The sequence below is a fragment of the Acipenser ruthenus genome, chromosome 17 (genome assembly GCF_902713425.1).
Source record: "Acipenser ruthenus chromosome 17, fAciRut3.2 maternal haplotype, whole genome shotgun sequence".
In the NCBI taxonomy this organism is placed as follows: domain Eukaryota; kingdom Metazoa; phylum Chordata; class Actinopteri; order Acipenseriformes; family Acipenseridae; genus Acipenser; species Acipenser ruthenus.
In genome coordinates this window covers 11,301,232-11,322,230 of record NC_081205.1, presented here as the reverse complement: position 1 = coordinate 11,322,230, position 20,999 = coordinate 11,301,232, and the positions used below count along the sequence as shown (strand labels likewise).

The 20,999-nt window shown below is 45.8% G+C and overlaps 1 protein-coding gene and 2 non-coding genes across 3 annotated transcripts in view; all 3 read right to left on the bottom strand.

Moving 5' to 3' along the window:
* Positions 1-5,483: 5,483 nt before the first annotated feature.
* On the bottom strand, positions 5,484-5,556 carry trnar-ucg (transfer RNA arginine (anticodon UCG)). The gene has a single exon. It is a non-coding gene; the product is annotated as a tRNA-Arg (tRNA).
* A 707-nt stretch (positions 5,557-6,263) lies between these two features.
* trnar-ccu (transfer RNA arginine (anticodon CCU)) lies at positions 6,264-6,336 on the bottom strand. The gene has a single exon. It is a non-coding gene; the product is annotated as a tRNA-Arg (tRNA).
* Positions 6,337-9,015: 2,679 nt separating this feature from the next.
* Positions 9,016-20,999, bottom strand: part of cdr2l (cerebellar degeneration-related protein 2-like) — a 31,871-nt gene continuing 19,887 nt past the window's right edge. Inside the window, exons 3-5 of the mRNA XM_034039541.3 lie at positions 15,087-15,235; positions 13,886-14,050; positions 9,016-12,874 (exon numbers count right to left, since the gene is read on the bottom strand). Of these exons, the coding sequence (XP_033895432.1) occupies positions 11,995-12,874; positions 13,886-14,050; positions 15,087-15,235 (1,194 nt within the window). The 3' untranslated portion in view covers positions 9,016-11,994. The remainder of the gene's footprint in view (positions 12,875-13,885; positions 14,051-15,086; positions 15,236-20,999) is intronic.

Below are 20,999 nucleotides of genomic sequence, written 5' to 3'. Positions count from 1 at the left end.
AACGACATCTGGGTGCGCAAGACTATACTCACCGGGTACACCCTTCAATTCCGGTTAAACCCCCCCCCCCCCTTCAGGGGAGTGGTGGTAACTGCAGTGAAGGACTCGGTTCAGTCCTCAGCTCTAAATGCAGAAATACAGGCATTGCTCAAGAAGCGTGCCATTCAACTAGTAGACCCTGCTCTGACCGACCAGGGGTTCTGATCCAAGTACTTCCTAGTGCCAAAAAAGGACGGCGGGCTCCGCCCTATTTTAGATCTGCGACTACTGAACAAATACCTACGGGTGTTGTCGTTCAAGATGCTTACGCACAGGCACATTGTCCAGTCTGTCCGGCAGGGCGACTGGTTTACCACCGTAGACCTCACAGATGCATACTTTCACGTTCCCATCTGTCTGGGTCACAGGAAGTACCTACGTTTCGCATTTCAGAGCTGGGTCTACGAGTTTTGTGTCCTGCCATTCGGCCTGTCTCTAGCTCCTCGAACCTTTTCGAAGTGTATGGACGCCATTTTAGCCCCCTTGCGGGCTCAAGGCATCCGACTGCTGAACTATCTGGACGACTGGCTCGTCTGCGCGCAGTCAAAGGAGCAGTTGGCACAGCACTCAGTGATGGTTACAGACCATCTTCAGCGGCTAGGTCTGAAGGTCAATTCAGAAAAGAGCCGCCTCGTGCCGAGCCAACAGACCGAATTCTTGGGTCTGCATCTGGACTCTGTGTCCATGGAAGCGACCCTGTCGACACAAAGAGTTGCCTCACTGGAGCGGTGTCTCTCCCTATTCAGGTTGAGAGAAACAGTCAGCATGGAGCTGTGTCAGCGCATGCTGGGGTTGATGGCTGCCGCCTCGCAAGCCCTTCCTTTGGGCTTACTACACCAGAGACCTCTGCAGGCCTGGTTCAATGCCTTTGCGTTGCATCCGCGGAGAGACAAACACCGCAGGTTGAGGGTATCCCGAACCTGCTGGGAAGCACTGCGCTGGTGGAAAGTTCCGTCGAACATCCGCCAGGGCGTACGCTTGGGTCCCATCTTCCGAAGGGAGGTTATTACGACCGACGCTTCCAACCAAGGTTGGGGAGCAGTCTGGAACGGGTCGGGGACTCGCGGAGTGTGGTCAGGACCCTGGAGGTCGGCCCACATCAATGCTCTGGAACTCAGAGCGGTGGACCTTGCCCTGCGGCACTTCTTGCCAGTGCTTCTAGGCAAGCACGTGTTAGTGCGGTCAGACAACACCACGGTAGTGGCGTATATCAACCGCCAGGGCGGCTTTCGGTCCCCCGGTCTTCACCGGTTGGTAACACGGCTGTTGATTTGGGCTCAACCGCGTTTAGCCTCTCTGCGGGCGGTTCACCTACCGGGCAGAGTCAATTACGCAGCGGATCTCCTGTCCAGAGGAGGTCCTCTTGCAGGCGAATGGCGTCTTCACCCTCGGGTGGTAGAGCGCATTTGGGACTGGTTCGGCACAGCGCAAGTCGATCTCTTCGCTTCGCGAGAGACCACGCACTGCCCCCTATGGTTCTCGGTGAAGGACCTCGACAGCCCCCTAGGAGTCGATGCACTGGCTCACGAATGGCCGCCAGGGCTCCTGTACACATTTCCACCGATTTTGATGCTCCCCGCCTTCTTGGAGAAGGTCAGGGTAGAGCAAGCGACAGTGATCCTGATCGCTCCTCGGTGGCCTCGGAGAATATGGTTCCCGAGTCTAGTGCAGTTGTTGCACGGTCGCCCGAGGGAGCTCCCTCTGCGAGCGGACCTGTTGTCCCAAGCCCAAGGAGGGCTATGGCACCCGAACGGGAGCCCCTGAGCGGGAGCGCCTGTCAGCCTTAGGGCTTTCGACGGCGGTTATATCCACCATTCAGAGTGCGAGAGCGCCCTCTACTCGGTCGCAATATGCGTATAAGTGGCAATTGTTTCAGAGTTGGTGTCTGGCTGAGGGCCATGACCCAGTCTCCTGCCCTATGGCAGTGATATTACAGTTTCTGCAGAAGCTGTTAGATGAGGGTAAGTCTCCCTCTACACTTAAAGTGTATTTGGCCACTATTTCGACTTGCCATGTACGCATTGACGGGTTATCACCTGGTTGCCATTTCCTGGCATCTCAGTTCCTAAAGGGCGCAAGACGCTTGCGGCCTCCAAGGTCGACCAGTTTACCGTCTTGGAGCCTTGATGTGGTGCTAGAAGCCCTTACCAAGGCACCGTTCGAGCCTCTCCACAGTGTGGATATGAAGTTCGTGTCTATTAAGACTGCGTTTTTGCTGTCAGTGGTATCAGCGAAACGTGTGGGCGAGTTACATGCACTCTCGGTGCATCCATCATGTACTCGTTTCGCAGGAGACGGTTCTAAGGTCTCCATGCGTCCAAATCCGGCCTTTTTACCCAAGGTCATATCCCCGTTTCACATGAACCAACCAGTCGAGTTGATGGCGTTCCATCCTCCTCCTTTTTCTTCCCCAGAGGAAGAGCGGTTACACATGCTCTGCCCTGTGCGGGCATTGAGGTGTTATATTGATCGCACAAAGACTGTGAGGCAAACAGAACAGCTGTTCATATGCCATGGTTCTAAAACTTTGGGTCAGCCGTTGTCTAAGCAACGCCTTTCTCATTGGATAGTGGATGCTATTCAGTTAGCATATGATACTATGGGCCTTCCGCCACCAGGGCAGTTGAAGGCACATTCCACTAGGGGTATGGCAACATCCTGGGCCCTCTTTAGAGGGGTGCCGATGTCTGACATTTGCGCTGCAGCCAGTTGGGTTACACCGCATACATTTACGAGGTTCTACCGGTTAAATGTACTGGAATCCTCTGCTCCGTCATTTGGAGCATCTGTGTTGCACTCTATGACGCCTCAGGTTGTGGACGTCTAGAGTGGTTGACAATATGGTGTGACTATTCCACCTTGGGACAGGTGTCATTGCGAGCATAGACGCTGAGGCGCAGCTCCGCATATGTGTAGATGTACTGCCTACGCAGTTGCGTTATGACGTAAGGCTGTCCTACTGCCGAGAATCCTCCCTCGCGACGGCTTGGGTACACTGTTCCCATACCTTGATGGTTATTTTCGACTTGAAAGGGAACGATAGGTTGCGGATGCAACCCCGGTTCCCTGAAAGAGAAAATAACCATCAAGCCGCGAGGTCGCTCTGGAGGCCTTCACGGCCTGAAGGGCAAAAGAGGAAGTGACTCTCCGCGCGCTGCGTATAGTAAGCTCCCAGGGGGGCGGGCTTACACGGCAGCTTGCGCGGAGGCCTATCGGCAGCTTTGACATAAAGCTCAGCCAATCCCTACTGCCTGACGGCAATGTCCCATACCTTGATGGTTATTTTCTCTTTCAGGGAACCGGGGTTGCATCCGCAACCTATCGCTCTTGCTCATATTTGTGTGCCTGACTATCGCTAAATACAGAATGGAAGGTAACCCAAAAAAAAATTATTAACGCTTTACCTTTTTACCTGTACTGTACTCTGCAAGCTTTTTACGGTCACCTCGGATTTTTCAGTACAGGTTGCAAAAGCAGACAAAAGCAAATAAAAGTATTTCTGAGGGTTTTATACTTTAGATTTTATGGCTAAAAGGTGCCATCCCACAACTCTGCAGTGAATTTCTCAGCATTTATTATGATAGAAACGTCAGTTCGACGAAACACTTTTTAATAACTTAAGAATAATAATGCACTAAAACGAAGGTCCCACTCGGATGAACTCGGATCGCTGGATTCAGAGTCCAGAGTGCTAACCATTACACCATGGAACCCATATTTACGCCTTGGCCACGTAACTGTAATAAATACATCATTTTATTATTATTCTCTTTTTTTTTTTTGTTGTTGTTGTTGTTGTTGTGTGTGTAAGCGTTTCTACTGCGATTGTTTTAATTAGCACTAATCTTGGACTACCTTGCCCAGGGTAACATTACACAGTCCAAGATTGGTTTTAATCGGGCTGTGAAAGCAGCCGAATATGTTTACAATGACTTGGATCCGGGAATCCAGAGCTTTAAAAACTGTAATAAGTCCAGACTAGTTTGGAAAAGCTTGTCTTCGTTCAGACTGTATCACAATCCCCCATCCTTCACTGCTATGATATAATAGTGTTGCATTGAATTACTACTTTTTATAAAGCATGTTATTGTGAAGCATGTTTACTGACGTGCACCTTTTGTTTTTGTGTAGATCGCCTCACCATTACCTACTGTCGAAGCAGTGGCCCTGGAGGCCAGAATGTTAATAAAGGTATGGAAATGGAAGACTTTGTTAAAATATTCACAAGCATGTTTAATGTACAGGGTGATCAGGAGCACTGTTGTGGGGAAGCATTCTCAACAGAGTTAACTAGACAGGCAACAACATCACAGGTTACAGAGAGTCAGCTACTGTTGTGTTATAATACATTTTTCACATTTTGTTCTAGTAAACACACAAGCTGAAGTCCGGTTCCACATACAAACAGCTGATTGGATTCCTGAAGATGTGCGACAAAAGATTATTTCTCAGGTAACATCAATACTAAGATTACATATTCACTGGAGCTGACTGCTAATAACATTGAAGAAATGTGAAAGTTAACTAACAGCTGGTGTGTAAAGGGTAAATATTTTAACTTCTAACTGAAATGAAAGCTTAACAAAAAACACCTCTATGAATCTGTGCTATACGATGAAAACATGAATAAAATCAGACATTGGTCTAATTAGTTTGTTATAAGGCTATGATTTTGATGCAGTACTTTTTAGTTCGTTTTACTGGCAAGGTGCAGCAAAAAAGACAAGAATTCACAGAAAGTTGTCCAAATGTAGGTTTTGCTACATCAACATACACAAGAGCTTTTAAATAGTACACCAGAACCAATAATATAAAGACTTGCTTTTGACTGCTGGCAAGTTTAAATGTTACTTTAGAGTACAAAACTTTACCGTACAGACTTCAGACTCCGACATCATTTCTGGTCAGAGTCGAGGGTCTCAGTGCGACAAATGTTTGAAATTCTCCCTTTCGGGTTCCCTGTTGGTTGAGAGGACGGATGTACCAACGATGTCGCTTTTAAAACCTCTTGATAAGAGGTACAAACTCAGCACATTTACTTTAAATGTAAATGTATCCAATTTTGCGAATGCAATCTGTATTTAAAGTGTGAACAACAGCTGTGACCACTTTGCGCAGTCAAAAGTGCTGCGACACGACGCGTCCCGTACACCAAATAGTGAAGCTGCACAGCTTGTAGTTGATTCATCTGCGATAGAAGGAATCTACGTAAGGAATTGATCATTTGACATATACTGGACTATACATTAGGTACATTTCTAACGAGATCACACTGATGTAGAACATATTTCTATATTTACGTTAAATTATTTTCCTTACCACACTAAAGGAAAAGAGCCTATATCACTTTTTAAAACGCAGAAACATGTACACTGACTTATATTGTATTATTTGATCTGAAATACAAGTTACACAATTAATAAATAAAATCTAAAATAAAAAAACGACCACGAAGGGACTCGAACCCTCAATCTTCTGATTCGAAGTCAGACGCCTTATCCATTAGGCCACGCGGTTTTTCACCAAAAGAGAGCGTTTACGTAAATACTTTAATCTATAATTAGCGTAGTTTGTACTACAGTATCAACGAAATATGTTTTCATAACAAAGCAAACAAGTACAGAACTACCACAGTCCCAAAGAGGTACGGAATTAAAAAAGCAGCCAGTAGCCCCGCCCATACCCTAAAGCTATGTGCTTACTCAATTGGCGCTGCCTCTTGTCTGTTATTTACCTATTGCTGAGTGATGCCCCGCCCCTCGTACTCAGGGCACAAATGGAATTGACTGACGCTTCTGTGAAGTAATGGTTTTATAAACAATACATACCGGTATGTGATTGTTAATATGAAATATATATAAAAGCGGCTGAAATACAAACTGACAAAAAAAAATCTAGCAGAGGATGGTTTCGATCCATCGACCTCTGGGTTATGGGCCCAGCACGCTTCCTCTGCGCCACTCTGCTTTTGCTCAGTTGTCAAATGTTTAATAAGATACTGTTAAATTAATTAATATAATGGACTACTATTTAATCATAGCGGTTAACGTTACTTTAGGGTGGTAAGGTTAAATTGCCTTTACCAGACACCGTGTTTAAATGGTTACTGACGCTAACCATGTTGAAATATATGTTTATTTATTTTGATGAATAATAGCTGAAGAGAGGGGAAACGTCTGGAAAGTTTATTATAAAACAGTCGTGAGAAAAAAACATACACGTTACACCCCAGATGGGACTCGAACCCACAATCCCTGGCTTAGGAGGCCAGTGCCTTATCCATTAGGCCACTGGGGCTCCTAAAGAAAATGCCGTTCTTGCTCATATTTGTGTGCCTGACTATCGCTAAATACAGAATGGAAGGTAACCCCAAAAAAAATTATTAACGCTTTACCTTTTTACCTGTACTGTACTCTGCAAGCTTTTTACGGTCACCTCGGATTTTTCAGTACAGGCTGCAAAAGCAGACAAAAGCAAATAAAAGTATTTCTGAGGGTTTTATACTTTAGATTTTATGGCTAAAAGGTGCCATCCTACAACTTCCGCTGCGCCACTCTGCTTTTCCTCAGTAGTCAAATGTTTAATATGATAAAGTTAAATTACATGCAGCGAATTTAACAGCATTCATTATGATAGAAAGGTCAGTTCGATGAAACACTTTTTAATATCTTAAGAATAATAATGCCAAAAGGAAGGTCCCACCGAGATTTGCACTCGGATCGCTGGATTCAGAGTGCAGAGTGCTAACCATTACACCATGCAACCCATATTTATGCCTTGGCCACTTAACTATAATAAATACATCATTTTATTATTATTATATTTTTGTAAGCGTTTCTCCTGCTATTGTTTTAATTTGATATGTTTAGGTTATATTTTATACAATTTGGTGGATTCTTGATCTCCTTAGTTCGGGTCTAGGCAGCGGTCAGGTATTTTCCACAAGGGGGCGATACACCATGGCAGCGGCTAACCACAGTAGCGCACATTGTACTGCATTCCTCCATATCCCTGCCTCAGTCAGCTCTCTGCACATTGTACTGCCTTCCTCCATATCCCTCCCTGAGTCAGCTCTCTGCACATTGTACTGCATTCCTCCATATCCCTGCCTGAGTCAGCTCTCTGCACATTGTACTGCATTCCTCCATATCCCTGCCTGAATCAGCTCTGCACATTGTACTGCATTCCTCCATATTCCTGCCTGAATCAGCTCTCTGCACACTGTACTGCATTCCTCCATATCCCTGCCTGAATCCGCTCTCTACTCACTGTACTGCCTTCCTCCATATCCCTGCATGAATCAGCTCTCTGTACACGGTAATGCATTCCTTCATATCCCTGTCTGAATCAGCTCTCTGCACACGGTACTGCATTCCTCCATATCCCTGTCTGAATCAGCTCTCTGCACACTGTACTGCATTCCACCATATTGCTTCCTAAAACAGCTCTGCACACTGTACTGCATTCCTCCATGTCCCCGCCTGAATCAGCTCTCTGCACATTGTACTGCATTCCTCCATATCGCTGCCTGAATCAGCTCTGCACTGTACTGTATTCCTCTATTTTCCTGCCTGAATCAGCTCTGCACACAGTACTGCATTCCTCCATATCCCTGCCTGAATCAACTCTGCACACTGTACTGCATTCCTCCATGTCCCAGCCTGAATCAGCTCTCTGCACATTGTACTGCATTCCTCCATATCCCTGCCTGAATCAGCTCTCTGCACACTGTACTGCAATCCTCCATATCCCTGCCTGAATCAGCTCTGCACACTGTACTGCATTCCTCCATATCCCTGCCTGAATCAGCTCTGCACATTGTACTGCAATCCTCCATATCACTGCCTGAATCAGCTACCTGCACACTGTACTGATTCCTCCATATCCCTGCCTGAATCAGCTCTCTGCACACTGTACTGCATTCCTCCATATCCCTGCCTGAATCAGTTCTCTGCACACTGTACTGCATTCCTCCATATTCCTGCCTGCATCAGCTCTCTGCACACTGTACTGCATTCCTCCATATCCCTCACTGAATAAGCTCTCTGCACACTGTATCCTGGAGTGTACCTTGTGCTCACAGGGTCCAGGTATGTGGGAGCTCCCTAAGATCAAATGCAATCAGAGACTGAAGGTCAGCCCACAGTTACACCTGCTGAGTCAGGTGACACTTTTGTTTGAAAATTGAATCCAGTATGTGCTGAGGTTTTAATAGCTGATCATGAGATTTTCTAGTTTCATCTTGGTAAGCCTGGTTTCTAAAGGGCTTTGAGGACTCGTCCTAAACAGAGTTCTGAGCAATTTAGTTGTTTTCTATCATGGTCTGGAATTTTATCTTGACTGAAAGTGAATTGAATTGAAGCAGGGATATGCAGCCTCTGTGTTTCCAGGAATGCATGCGACAGTTTTAATGTGCGTCACATATTGCTCAGGTATGCGAGGGGTGTGTAGCAGGTGCTTGTCATTGTGTTTAACACATTGCAGGTCGCAATGCCATTAGAATACAGGGCACCATGGCCTGAGGCTTTAACAGCCTTGCTTAATACCAATCTCCCAGGAAAGACAGTCGAGGTCAGCGTGGCTGCACTACCCTCGCTTCACATCATTTTATTTTGCTGCCTTTATTTCATTGTTTTAATGTACGCTTGTTTGGTGGCTACTTCTGCTGTGTCTGTGTCTAAATAACCAAACAGACTAAAAGCCGCTATTAATGTTCTTCATCTATGTCTACAGTGCATGTGGTTAAACTTTTCAAATGCTTTGTCATTGACATTGTGAGATGTACACTCTCAGAGGCATTATAAGTGTAGCTGCTACTGATAGATTCCAACGAGGATGCAGCTTATAATGCTGAACAAAAAAACATTCAACTAATGCATTTGTCCCTGTGTGCATTTCTGAAACACCTAATCTATACATTATCAGACTTTCTTCTAAAGACAAGCCACCACCCAGTGAAACAAAACAGACTTGGTATTACTTTAATAATTATTTTATTGTGACAGAATTAGAACAGAAAATGTAAAGAGACAAAAAAAAGCTTAATATACATTAAGAATTAAATACACTTTTAAATGAAGTTAATGGCTTGTTAGTGTCAAATACTAAAAGAGCAAATCAATAATCAATAATCTAAACACAAGAATACAATTTGGCAACCCTTCACCTGCATGGCTAAATATTACAGGCAACACTGTTTTGTGTTTTGTTTTTATTTTACAGCATCATGTCCCATAAGGGGAAATATATTGTGTGTTGCCTGAAAAGAACGCTTGTCAATACAGGGTTAAATACTCTCCATTTGTGAAGAGGAGCTCCTTCTCTCTACCCTCCTGTTTGGCACAGTTCACTTCAGAGCACATTTACCAGAGCTCTTAGACATTAGTTATAAGTTAATTACATTAGTGAAAACTGGAATCACCCTGAGAAAATCCGAGCAGTCCCTCTGAGAACAAGGCTTACTGTGGTAGGATAATTGCAGCATACCTCTTGGGGTGTAGCTTTCGAAGCCTGCTAGCCTAATGACATCAGTTACTGTTAACATCATGTTTGTAGTAAAAAAAAAAAAAATGCTCTAAGGCAAGAAACCTAAAACATTTATTTTTGTTTTAGAACTGAGGAAGTCCAAGGGCGGCATCATCCACAGTACATTTGAGACAATTTTCACATCTGGGGCTAAATGAAGACAAGCAAGCTGTTGGCTTTCCATTGGTAGTAAATGGAGAAGACAGTCTCTTTGTTTAGGTCTCAAGAGAATGCTTCTGTGGGTCGCTACATATATTTAAAACATATTTTTCATTTTATTTACCCCCAGACCACTCTAAAATCCTGCTAAAGCTGCAGCAATATGAGAATACACAAGTTGTTGTGTTAAGTGTTTCTGCTATACAAACCCTGATTAAGATTCTGCTATACACACCCTGACAGCACTGATCGTGTCTGTCTGTGCATTGTGCATCGACCTTCACCAAACTTCATCATACACGCCTAGCCTCCTAGAGACAGATTGCATTGCAATCCAGTAAGATTTCATACAAAGATTCAGATCCTATGCTATTATTAGGAGATTAAGAGGAACAGCAAGAGTGGAAAACATGTGTCAGTGAAGGAGAGAGACAATCCTCAAGCAGTGACTCAACCTGCCAGATTTCAGTGTCTGGGAACAATATGCTTTTCTACCATCGCCATTTAGTCTACCAAGTGATTTTGTAAATAAACTGGTATAGATTAACAGAAAGTGTTTATTTTTATTTTTACAAGAACCACATATCTGAGCCAAGGGTCAGTCATTACATCCTGGTGACTTTCTCCCTGTACAGCTGGTACACCAGAGTGTAACCATTAACCTGTCCCCTGGAACAATCTGCCCCTAGTGAATGTAAGAAATACTGAGTGTTGCAGGGAGGACAGGTTATGAGTTACACTTGTTGTACTTTGACCAGGATGTGATGGCCGAAACAGAAAATGATGAATCTACAGGAGAATATCTCATTGGTTAAGATAACAGATATTTCTTACCTGTACCAAGTAGCTCTATAAACACAATTCTGAATTTAAACGTACAGGCTTTTGTTGATAACTTCCTGCTGTCCGAAAAGGCTGATGCTTATTTTTAAAGAAACAGACAAATTCACGTGTCCAATTAATATACATTCCACAGTGTAGGACGCTGTAGTATGCTGTTGCAGTGTTCTACATTATATTATGTTGTAACTGTATCGTGTATGACAGCCTTATTACCTGAGTAGCAATCAATTGGCTTAGTTATTTTTCGGTAGCAAATGATAAAGTAAAATATTTAAAAAATGTTCCCCTGTAATTGGCAAAGCAAGCTTCTCACAATTGTTTTTCCAGCCACGACAGCACAAATTCACTTCCTGTCTTACATGGTGGTAGAGGTGGGGTCCTATTACCTGTAACACAGGAAGGAAATGAGGAGAGGAGACCAAGAGCAGCCAACAAATCAGGACAAGGTGACAAGATAAACGCGTTTCACGGGAGTCCAAGTGAAAAGAACAGGACCGGGTCTGCCCACACCTGCTTTCAGGTGACGTTTTTAAAGCCTTGGGTCTTTACAGTAAACTTTAACATTAATTTAACAAAGAACTTGTATTGTAATATTGTGGAATGGCCAGGAAGTTAGAATGTTCTCAGTTAATCTAACAGGTATTTATTTCTATGTTAATTCAGTCCCAGGTTCTATAGAAGGTTGAAAACATTTTATCATGAAAAACATAAGAACACTGCATAACAATACTTTCTGCATATTGAAAATGGACAAAGACTATGAAAAAAATTGCTTTCATTAAGGAACATGCCCCTTCATATTAGGACAAAACACATTTACTTAAAATGAATGTAATATGCACCTTCAACACTTTTATGTAACACCCTCACAGCTCAAAAACGACACCATTCTTTTAATGTCTTAAAAACCTTAATTCAGTTCCAGAACACAGGGCTAATTATTATAATATCATATTAATAAGCCAAGGCTCAATTGATCTCCATAAAGGACAGTGTTATAAGGCAATGCCTAAATTCACAAAAAAAAACAAAAAAAACTGAAAGTAAGGCTAAATCAAGCCTTTTTTTCTTTTACTATGAAATATAGTTTGCAACACTGTGGAATGCAGGAATTCCATCTGTATAATAGATATATGTGTAAAGTGCCTTGTCTTTGTAAGGTAGCACAAGCTCTGTGTGTGTTTTAGTAAGTGGATTACCTGTTTGTTCCCATGTTACAGCTTCAAGGGTTTTTATGGTTGTAAAGGTGAAATACATTTCTTTGCAGCGTGTGTAAGAGGGGTGATCCCTCGAAAAGCAGACCTAATGCTACTGCATTAATACTGAGAACCCTGGCTGCAGATTCCCTGCTCTTTACCAGTGGTTAATTAAGCCAGGCAGCTAGTCCAGTAATATGATGAAAGAGGAAGGGGAGCTGTGGGGTTCTGTTCATTTGCTGCTCTTGCTGGTTTTACTGGATTTCATGTCTGTCTTGGTCTTCTGGATGCGTGAGAAGATCTCCTTGAAGAGGGCCTTGTACTCAGGGGTGGTCTGGCCCAGCCTCTTGTCCACGGCCTCCACGTGCTTGCTGATGTTCTCCACGGCCTTGCGCTCCTCTGCCTCTTGGGAGAGCTCTGGCAGCTGGCAGTCCCGCAGGGAGGCGTCTCGGGAGACGGGACGTGAGGTCTGGACGCCCATGTGGCGCAGGCTCTCCTCGTGGCGCCGGCACTTGCCCAGGAGCTCCTCGTACTTCTCCAGCAGGGCGTGGTACTGCTCGTCCACCTCGCGCAGGATGGACATGCCCCGCTTGCGCACGTTGTTGGCGTGCAGGGTGTAGTTGCCCTGGTGCCGGCTGGCGGCGTCCTTGGTGACGATTGTGTTGAGCGCCGTGTCGCTGCAGCTCTTCCGCACCGGGCTGGCGGCCGGGGGGCTGGTGGGGGACAGAGCCTGGCTGCAGCCCCCGCTTCCGCCCGCTTCGTCCGTCTCCGGGGTGTTGTTGAGGGGCTCCAGTAGGGCCTCGGCCAGGCTGTCCTCTCCGATCAGCAGGTACTTCTTGATCTGCTTCATCTGCTGCAGCTCCAGCAGCTCAACCTCCAGCTCGTGGATGCGCAGGTGGCAGCCTTCGGCCTGGTGCAGCCGGTGCTCCAGCTCGGAGTACTCGTGCAGCACGGCGGCGCACTCCCGCTCCGCCCCCTCCTTGCGCTGCCGCTCCTGCTGGATCTGAGAGCGCAGCGAGCTCACCATCTCCCGCAGGCGCTCGTTCTCATGCTCCAGCGGCTTGGGCTCCAGCTCCGACTGCGAGCTCCGGATCACAAAGCCATCCTCATACCTGCAGGAGTGATGAGAACAAAACGAGTCAGAGGGGCCACTCAGGACATCCTAGAACTGTCACAAACAACATGGCTTCTTTTTTTTATTAACCCTTTGCAGTCCATTTATTAACTGCGCGTCAGGCACGCCAGGTCTAATTAATTTTCACACGCGCAGTTAATTTTATACGCGCTGTTTAAAAGGGGTTCAAACGGGTTTAAATGGCCCTGCATATCAACAAAGCACTCACTAGGCATCTCCAGCCCTGCCCCACCCTTTTGTTTGCTATAGCGTTCACCTATGTAAGAAATAAATAATAATAATAATAATAATAATAATAATAATAATAATAATAATAATAATAATAGTTGTACATACCGATCGATCATCTTCGGATCACTCGTTTTATCACCAAACTCCTCAATAATGCGATCCAAGTCATTATTTTATTACTATAACATCTCAGAAAAGCTCTGCAAATGTCAGTGTTTTCTGTGCGCTGATTCAGTCAGCCAACTTGTTTACTTACGTCCGCCCCCGTTATCTGATACCTGATACCATGTATGACTATTCATGAGATACGCCTTTTTTTTTTTTTTTTTTTCTCTCTTCTCCTGTCGCTCCCACTTGGCAATTGAATGGTTTTCTCGGCTTTTTCCGGAGAAAAACGACTAAACACCCGTTTATTGCGTTGCTATAATGATGTCGGACCCAGTCCGACAAAGGACCTGTGAGGAATAATTGCAATGTCAGACCCAGTCCGACAATGGACCACAAAGGGTTAAAACAGGAAGTCCTTAAAGAGTGTTAAAGACTTCCCTTCACTGTATCACTGAAGTATGTTCAGACTATGTTCAGGCACTGTTTAATCGGGAGCTAAAGAGCAAACTTGTGTGGGTATAAACACGCAGTGTTATATTTACTTACATTTACAGTATGGTAGAGTGTTAGTGTGTGAGGGAGGGCAGTGTTAGTGTGTGTCAGGGAGGGCAGTGTTAGAGTGTGAGGGAGCACGTGGTGGTGTGTGTACCTGGGTGCTGAGCACAGCTCCTTGAGGCAGGGGAAGGAGTGGATGGTCTTGCGCCTCTCCCTCTTCTCTCTCCTGACACGCAGCTGCTCCAGGCTGCGTAGCTCTTCCACCTGCGCCTGCAGCGCCTCCACCTGGCCCTGCAGGGTCTCAATGGTCTCTGTCATCCTGGGGAGAGGGGAGGGAAGCTGTTAGCAATAGAGACAGAATTCAAGCTGCAAACAGCAGGGTTACTGAGGTCAGGGAGTACAAAGCAAGATTCTCCCTGAGCAACACATCAGGTGCAGAGGAATCAAACAGCCAGGCCGTCTGTCCTGGGGCTGAGCGAACATGGATTCATCCATTTAAACACCTAGTGCCTGTCATGTGTAATTATACACTGCACTTCTCCCAAAAACATTTTTGTTTACGAAGAATTTGCAGGGCAGTAAAGTTGAAGGAACACTGCCAACAAAAATCCTTTATGTGCCAGATAGGCCCTGGGGTCCAATTCAAATCCCAGTGTGTTACCCTGAACCCCTAGCAGAACCATTAGTAGACCACAGCATTACCAGCAATGGAAACATGATGGACTGGGAACACATGTTGCCCAGCGGGATCTAAATACTTGCACTCTTTAAGTCTATATGAATCCCTCTTGTGTTTCCCCCAGCGGCCAGCTATTGACTCCTATTGTCATATTGATATTCAGGTGATATTCAGATCTGCTACTGCAATGGATTACCAGCAGTGTGTCTTAGTTCATGCTATTGGGATTCCCCAATGTCAAAATACAAACATGTTTTCCACTGTGGTACTATTCTATCGATGGCATATTATTATTATTATTATTATTATTATTATTATTATTATTATTTATTTCTTATAAATGCATTACCACTGCAGTGTCATGGTCTGCATTGCCATTGAAGATCATTTGGAAAGAGTGATGTTCTTCAAACTGAACCAGAAGAACAGGTGCTAGAGCAACACTGCTGAGCATGTGCAGCAGCATGTTAGTGCTTGAGCAGGGCAATGTGCCGTGCAATATCCCCTTCACACAGGGCAGAAATGATTGCTGCCACACAGCTTCAGCAGCCAGCTGTTACCATCTGCTGCCTCTAAATCTTAACACTGGGAATGCTGCTAGACTAATGACAGAGCCGTTATGCTATTAGATCTCTGAAACCCGCACGTGGCTTCACTGGTACTTTCCTGCCCTTACCGGTCACTTTTCTGCTGGGCCGCCTTGCTCTCCAGGACGAGCCTGTGATTGGTGCGCTCCAGGCCACGCGCGCTCACGTCCAGCTGCTCGTACACCTTGGCGTGCTGCTCGTTCATCGCTCGCAGCATCTCTAGCTGCTTGGACAGGTACTGTGGAGAGACAGCACACAGACAGGCCCATCACAGACTGCCTGACAAACCCAGGGACTGGAGGAGACACACAGAGACAGGCCCATCACAGACTGCCTGACAAACCCAGGGATTGGAGGAGACACACAGGCCCGTTACAGACTGCCTGACAAACCCAGGGACTGGAGGAGACACACAGAGACAGGCCCGTCACAGACTGCCTGACAAACCCAGGGACTGGAGGAGACACACAGAGACAGGCCTGTCACAGACTGCCTGACAAACCCAGGGACTGGAGGAGACACACAGAGACAGGCCCGTCACAGACTGCCTGACAAACCAAGGGACTGGAGGAGACACACAGGCCCGTCACAGACTGCCTGACAAACCCAGGGACTGGAGGAGACACACAGAGACAGGCCCGTCACAAACTGTCTGACAAACCCAGGGACTGGAGGAGACACACAGAGACAGGCCCGTCAAAGACTGCCTGACAAACCCAGGGACTGGAGGAGACACACAGAGACAGGCCCGTCAAAGACTGCCTGACAAACCCAGGGACTGGAGGAGACACACAGAGACAGGCCCGTCACAGACTGCCTGACAAACCCAGGGACTGGAGGAGACACACAGAGACAGGCCCGTCACAGACTGCCTGACAAACCCAGGGACTGGAGGAGACACACAGGCCCGTCACAGACTGACTGACAAACCCAGGGACTGGAGGAGACACACAGAGACAGGCCCGTCACAGACTGCCTGACAAACCCAGGGACTGGAAGAGACACACAGGCCCGTCACAGACTGCCTGACAAACCCAGGGACTGGAGGAGACACACAGGCCCGTTACAGACTGCCTGACAAACCCAGGGACTGGAGGAGACACACAGAGACAGGCCCGTCACAGACTGCCTGACAAACCCAGGGACTGGAAGAGACACACAGGCCCGTCACAGACTGCCTGACAAACCCAGGGACTGGAGGAGACACACAGGCCCGTTACAGACTGCCTGACAAACCCAGGGGCTGGAGGAGACACACAGGCCCGTTACAGACTGCCTGACAAACCCAGGGACTGGAGGAGACACACAGAGACAGGTCAGTCACAGACTGCCTGACAAACCCAGGGACTGGAGGAGATACACAGGTCAGTCACAGACTGCCTGACAAACCCAGGGACTGGAGGAGACACACAGGCCCGTTGCCTGACAAACCCAGGGGCTGGAGGAGACACACAGGCCCGTTACAGACTGCCTGACAAACCCAGGGGCTGGAGGAGACACACAGAGACAGGCCCGTCACAGACTGCCTGACAAACCCAGGGACTGGAAGAGACACACAGGCCAGTCACAGACTGCCTGACAAACCCAGGGACTGGAGGAGACACACAGGCCCGTCACAGACTGCCTGACAAACCCAGGGACTGGAGGAGACACACAGGCCCGTCACAGACTGACTGACAAACCCAGGGACTGGAGGAGACACACAGAGACAGGCCCGTCACAGACTGCCTGACAAACCCAGGGACTGGAAGAGACACACAGGCCCGTCACAGACTGCCTGACAAACCCAGGGACTGGAGGAGACACACAGGCCCGTTACAGACTGCCTGACAAACCCAGGGACTGGAGGAGACACACAGAGACAGGCCCGTCACAGACTGCCTGACAAACCCAGGGACTGGAAGAGACACACAGGCCCGTCACAGACTGCCTGACAAACCCAGGGACTGGAGGAGACACACAGGCCCGTTACAGACTGCCTGACAAACCCAGGGGCTGGAGGAGACACACAGGCCCGTTACAGACTGCCTGACAAACCCAGGGACTGGAGGAGACACACAGAGACAGGTCAGTCACAGACTGCCTGACAAACCCAGGGACTGGAGGAGATACACAGGTCAGTCACAGACTGCCTGACAAACCCAGGGACTGGAGGAGACACACAGGCCCGTTGCCTGACAAACCCAGGGGCTGGAGGAGACACACAGGCCCGTTACAGACTGCCTGACAAACCCAGGGGCTGGAGGAGACACACAGAGACAGGCCCGTCACAGACTGCCTGACAAACCCAGGGACTGGAAGAGACACACAGGCCAGTCACAGACTGCCTGACAAACCCAGGGACTGGAGGAGACACACAGGCCCGTTACAGACTGCCTGACAAACCCAGGGGCTGGAGGAGACACACAGGCCCGTTACAGACTGCCTGACAAACCCAGGGGCTGGAGGAGACACACAGGCCCGTTACAGACTGCCTGACAAACCCAGGGACTGGAGGAGACACACAGAGACAGGTCAGTCACAGACTGCCTGACAAACCCAGGGACTGGAGGAGATAAACAGGTCAGTCACAGACTGCCTGACAAACCCAGGGACTGGAGGAGACGTTTGGGGTTTTTGCAAGGAAAGTACATTTGAGAGATTCTAGGTTTGGATACAATACTAAAACCATTTTCTTTACTACAAGCTTAGTAAAATATGTACATATCACATAATGAAGTAAGGTGATAACATATACCTATAAATATATGGACTGCCCATGCTGCTGGATATTTGGACAAGCCCAGAACACATGTTATATGTTGCCCCCTGTACCGCACACTGCCTCCAACACTGTGATACTGCACCTCTCAGAACAAACTCCCTCCCAATCCAGGGGCTGGAGGCACTTGCTCTTAATTGCACCCCGACAATGTGTGTCTGCAGTGGGGACTGTAAGTCTTAATATGGGACAATTATCTAATCAGAGTCCTCTTCTATCAATGAGAGGATTCTCTGGGGAGGCCTCGTCTTTGTGACTCCTCTTCTATCAATGAGAGGATTCTCTGGGGAGGCCTTATCTCTCACTCCTCTTCTATCAATGGTTTAATTAATTCCTTCATTGATTACCTATGTATTACATTTCATTTCAAAATGAAATCTCTGATTCATGGGATCCCTATAGACATGTTTTAAAGTTAAATGAATTGCAGGTTTGCTGCTGGTGTGTTGGTGTGCTGTGTGTCGATATAAATCACTGTGTTGGTTAGATGGCTTTATTGATTGGTTTCAATTAGCCATTTCCTTTCTACTTTGTAGTTTCCAATTCACTGGCAGGTTACGAGGTCAGCGTGTCTCTTTGTAACACTGCTGTGGAGCAATGCAAAATAAAATCCTTCACAGTGGCAGTACATTCACGCTTTCTGGTTTTAGTTTTGATCATTTAAATTGTATTGTCTTTTGGTTCAAACACCAACATAAATAATGATTTGCAATATGCTATTTAAAGTGTTGCATTTTCAATAGGAGTTGTTACAGTGTAGCATCATACAGGTTTTATATATGCTCTAATGTTGTTGTCATAGTTAAAGTAATTCATATCAGTATATTATAACTGATAAGTGTTCCATGCATGGATAAATGGTTTCCTGGAATATTTTACAATGTTTCTTCTAATACCAAGTCCACAATTACAGAAGCATTATTAGGAGAGACAACTTCAACGATTTATTCAAACGCATACAGTAAATTTCTGATATTTTCCTCTTTACTTTCTGCAAAAGTATTACAGTAGTTCAATACTGAAAAAATGAAAACACACCAAATATTAACTTATAACTACTGATTTTGTGTTCACTTTTCCCCATGCATGGTTCAGTTACTGTATCTTGTTGCAAAGAAGGTACATCACATACTGTAAACAGTTTTAATGAGGTTTCCATGAAGAACTCTAGTTGGCTCAAAATGAATATGTTGCTCTCCATAGTAAATCCATTGAACCGCCTTTCATGGCACATCCCACATTTCTTCTATTGAAAGAGAAAGTTAAAGGGTAACTTGTTTCTGTCTTGGCACTCCCCTCACATTTTCAGTTTGTGCAAACACATGTACAGGAAAACCTCACCACTGACTTTCAATGCAGTCTTCCTGGTTTCTGTTGCATGGCAACGTCATTGTGCAGCGGGAGAGCTCAATAGCACAGCAAGCCTTCAGCACAGCAGTCACAACATGCAGCTATGGCAAGTAACGGCAAGCACGCATTTTAGAAAATGATCCATTTTCAATGTGACAACGATACTTTCTTCTGCTTTAATAAATATGTTTAATTATGAAATATCTTGAAATACCTGCTTTTAGACCGTGAAAATCCCCAATGAGTCTTCTTATTTAAACTCTTAACTCACAGTTTACACTACACTTTAACTACAGTTGATTTTATGTACATATTTCAGTATGTCAGTAACATACAATCACATAACTGCTGTACATACAGCATTCACAAACAACGAGATGGCCATGATCCTGTATGTATGTGTAGAAATGTGTGGCATACGCAGGTATGTAAAGACAGACGGACAGGCATATATCCCCGGATACCAACCATACCACTGTACCTGCATGAGGGGCTCTGTGGATTAATGTTAAACTCCTAAGTGTGAAAGGCTTACCTGTACAGGTAGATATGGGCATCTCACTGAAGTGACAGTACTGAGCAATGGTTGAGAATAGAATGTGGGGTCAGGGGCAGCCGACTCAGTGGATCATTTTAAAGCATGCCATTTTTTTCTATTAAATTCAAACAGAAGAATGACAAAGCTCTCAGACTGCCTGAACCAAGAGGATCTTGCTTGTCACCCTCCCTGCAGCAGTTCACACACAGTTTACAGAGACAGGAACAGGACTGAAGCAGGAAGGTGACCTTGGAATTAGCTTCCAAATCCATCAACTTGACCCTAATCTTCTCATACAGCCACATGAGCCACTGAACAGAGAGATCTGCTGGGGCCTCACCTCAGAAACAATGCTATTACTGTTTAAAGTAATTGGAACTCACACAACAGTTCTGTACATTTCCTCTGCCATGCACATCCTTTCATTATATAAAGGCCTACAGTAAATCTTAATGTGTAGTTTTGAACAAAAAAAAAAAAGTTTTAGTAAACATGTATTTCCATTTTAAAACATGATATCTGGTACTAGGCTTGGTTAAAGAAAGCCTTGTTTGGAAGCCATGCTTTCAGTCCGAGTCATTTCACCTGGAGACCTTTACTGGCTTCCTTCCTGTCAATAACCAATCAGCTTCTTCCTCTATTGACTGACATGCTTTCAGCCAGTAGGTCAATGTCAAGGTCAGCAACACATTTACGCAGGGATAACATAACATATAATACATGTTGGTGGCAGTGGTGGTACGAAATGGCTTGTTTTCCTTGTGCAATGCCCACGATCGGACATGACTAAGACAACCCCATAACGCAGCTGTGTTCCTAGTATGAAGAAAGCATCTTGAAATGTTAGATCTTTTATCATCCAGAAAAGGTTAATGGGTTATATTTTGCCAGAGTTTCCATACCACTAGAAACATGAAGCTGGCACCTGCAATGGTTTATGACACATTAGGGTCTGTTTTAATGATCTAATCAGTGATGGTCATAATACTGCCACTCTAAAATGTATAACCATATGCAACAGGGATGTGGGAGTCTGCTGTGAGTGAGAGAGCAACACAGGGACTGCAGTTGTCATGTTGTGACGCACTACCAGGACAAGAGTGGGCAGAGGAGCTCCATGAGAACATGCATGTGGGCAGAGAGAGCTCCATGAAAATATTCATGTGCTCACTGTGCCAGCTCTGCTGAAGTCTGTCAGAGCATGGCACTATATATTCAACAATTAATATGCTGGTGCTCCAGGAAACCAGGAAGCCACTACCAGGAATGCCTGTCCTATTAAAATATTTTAACAAATACATTTGTATTTATGATGCTTTTTCTTAATGTATGAGTGCATTATGTTCTGTTTCT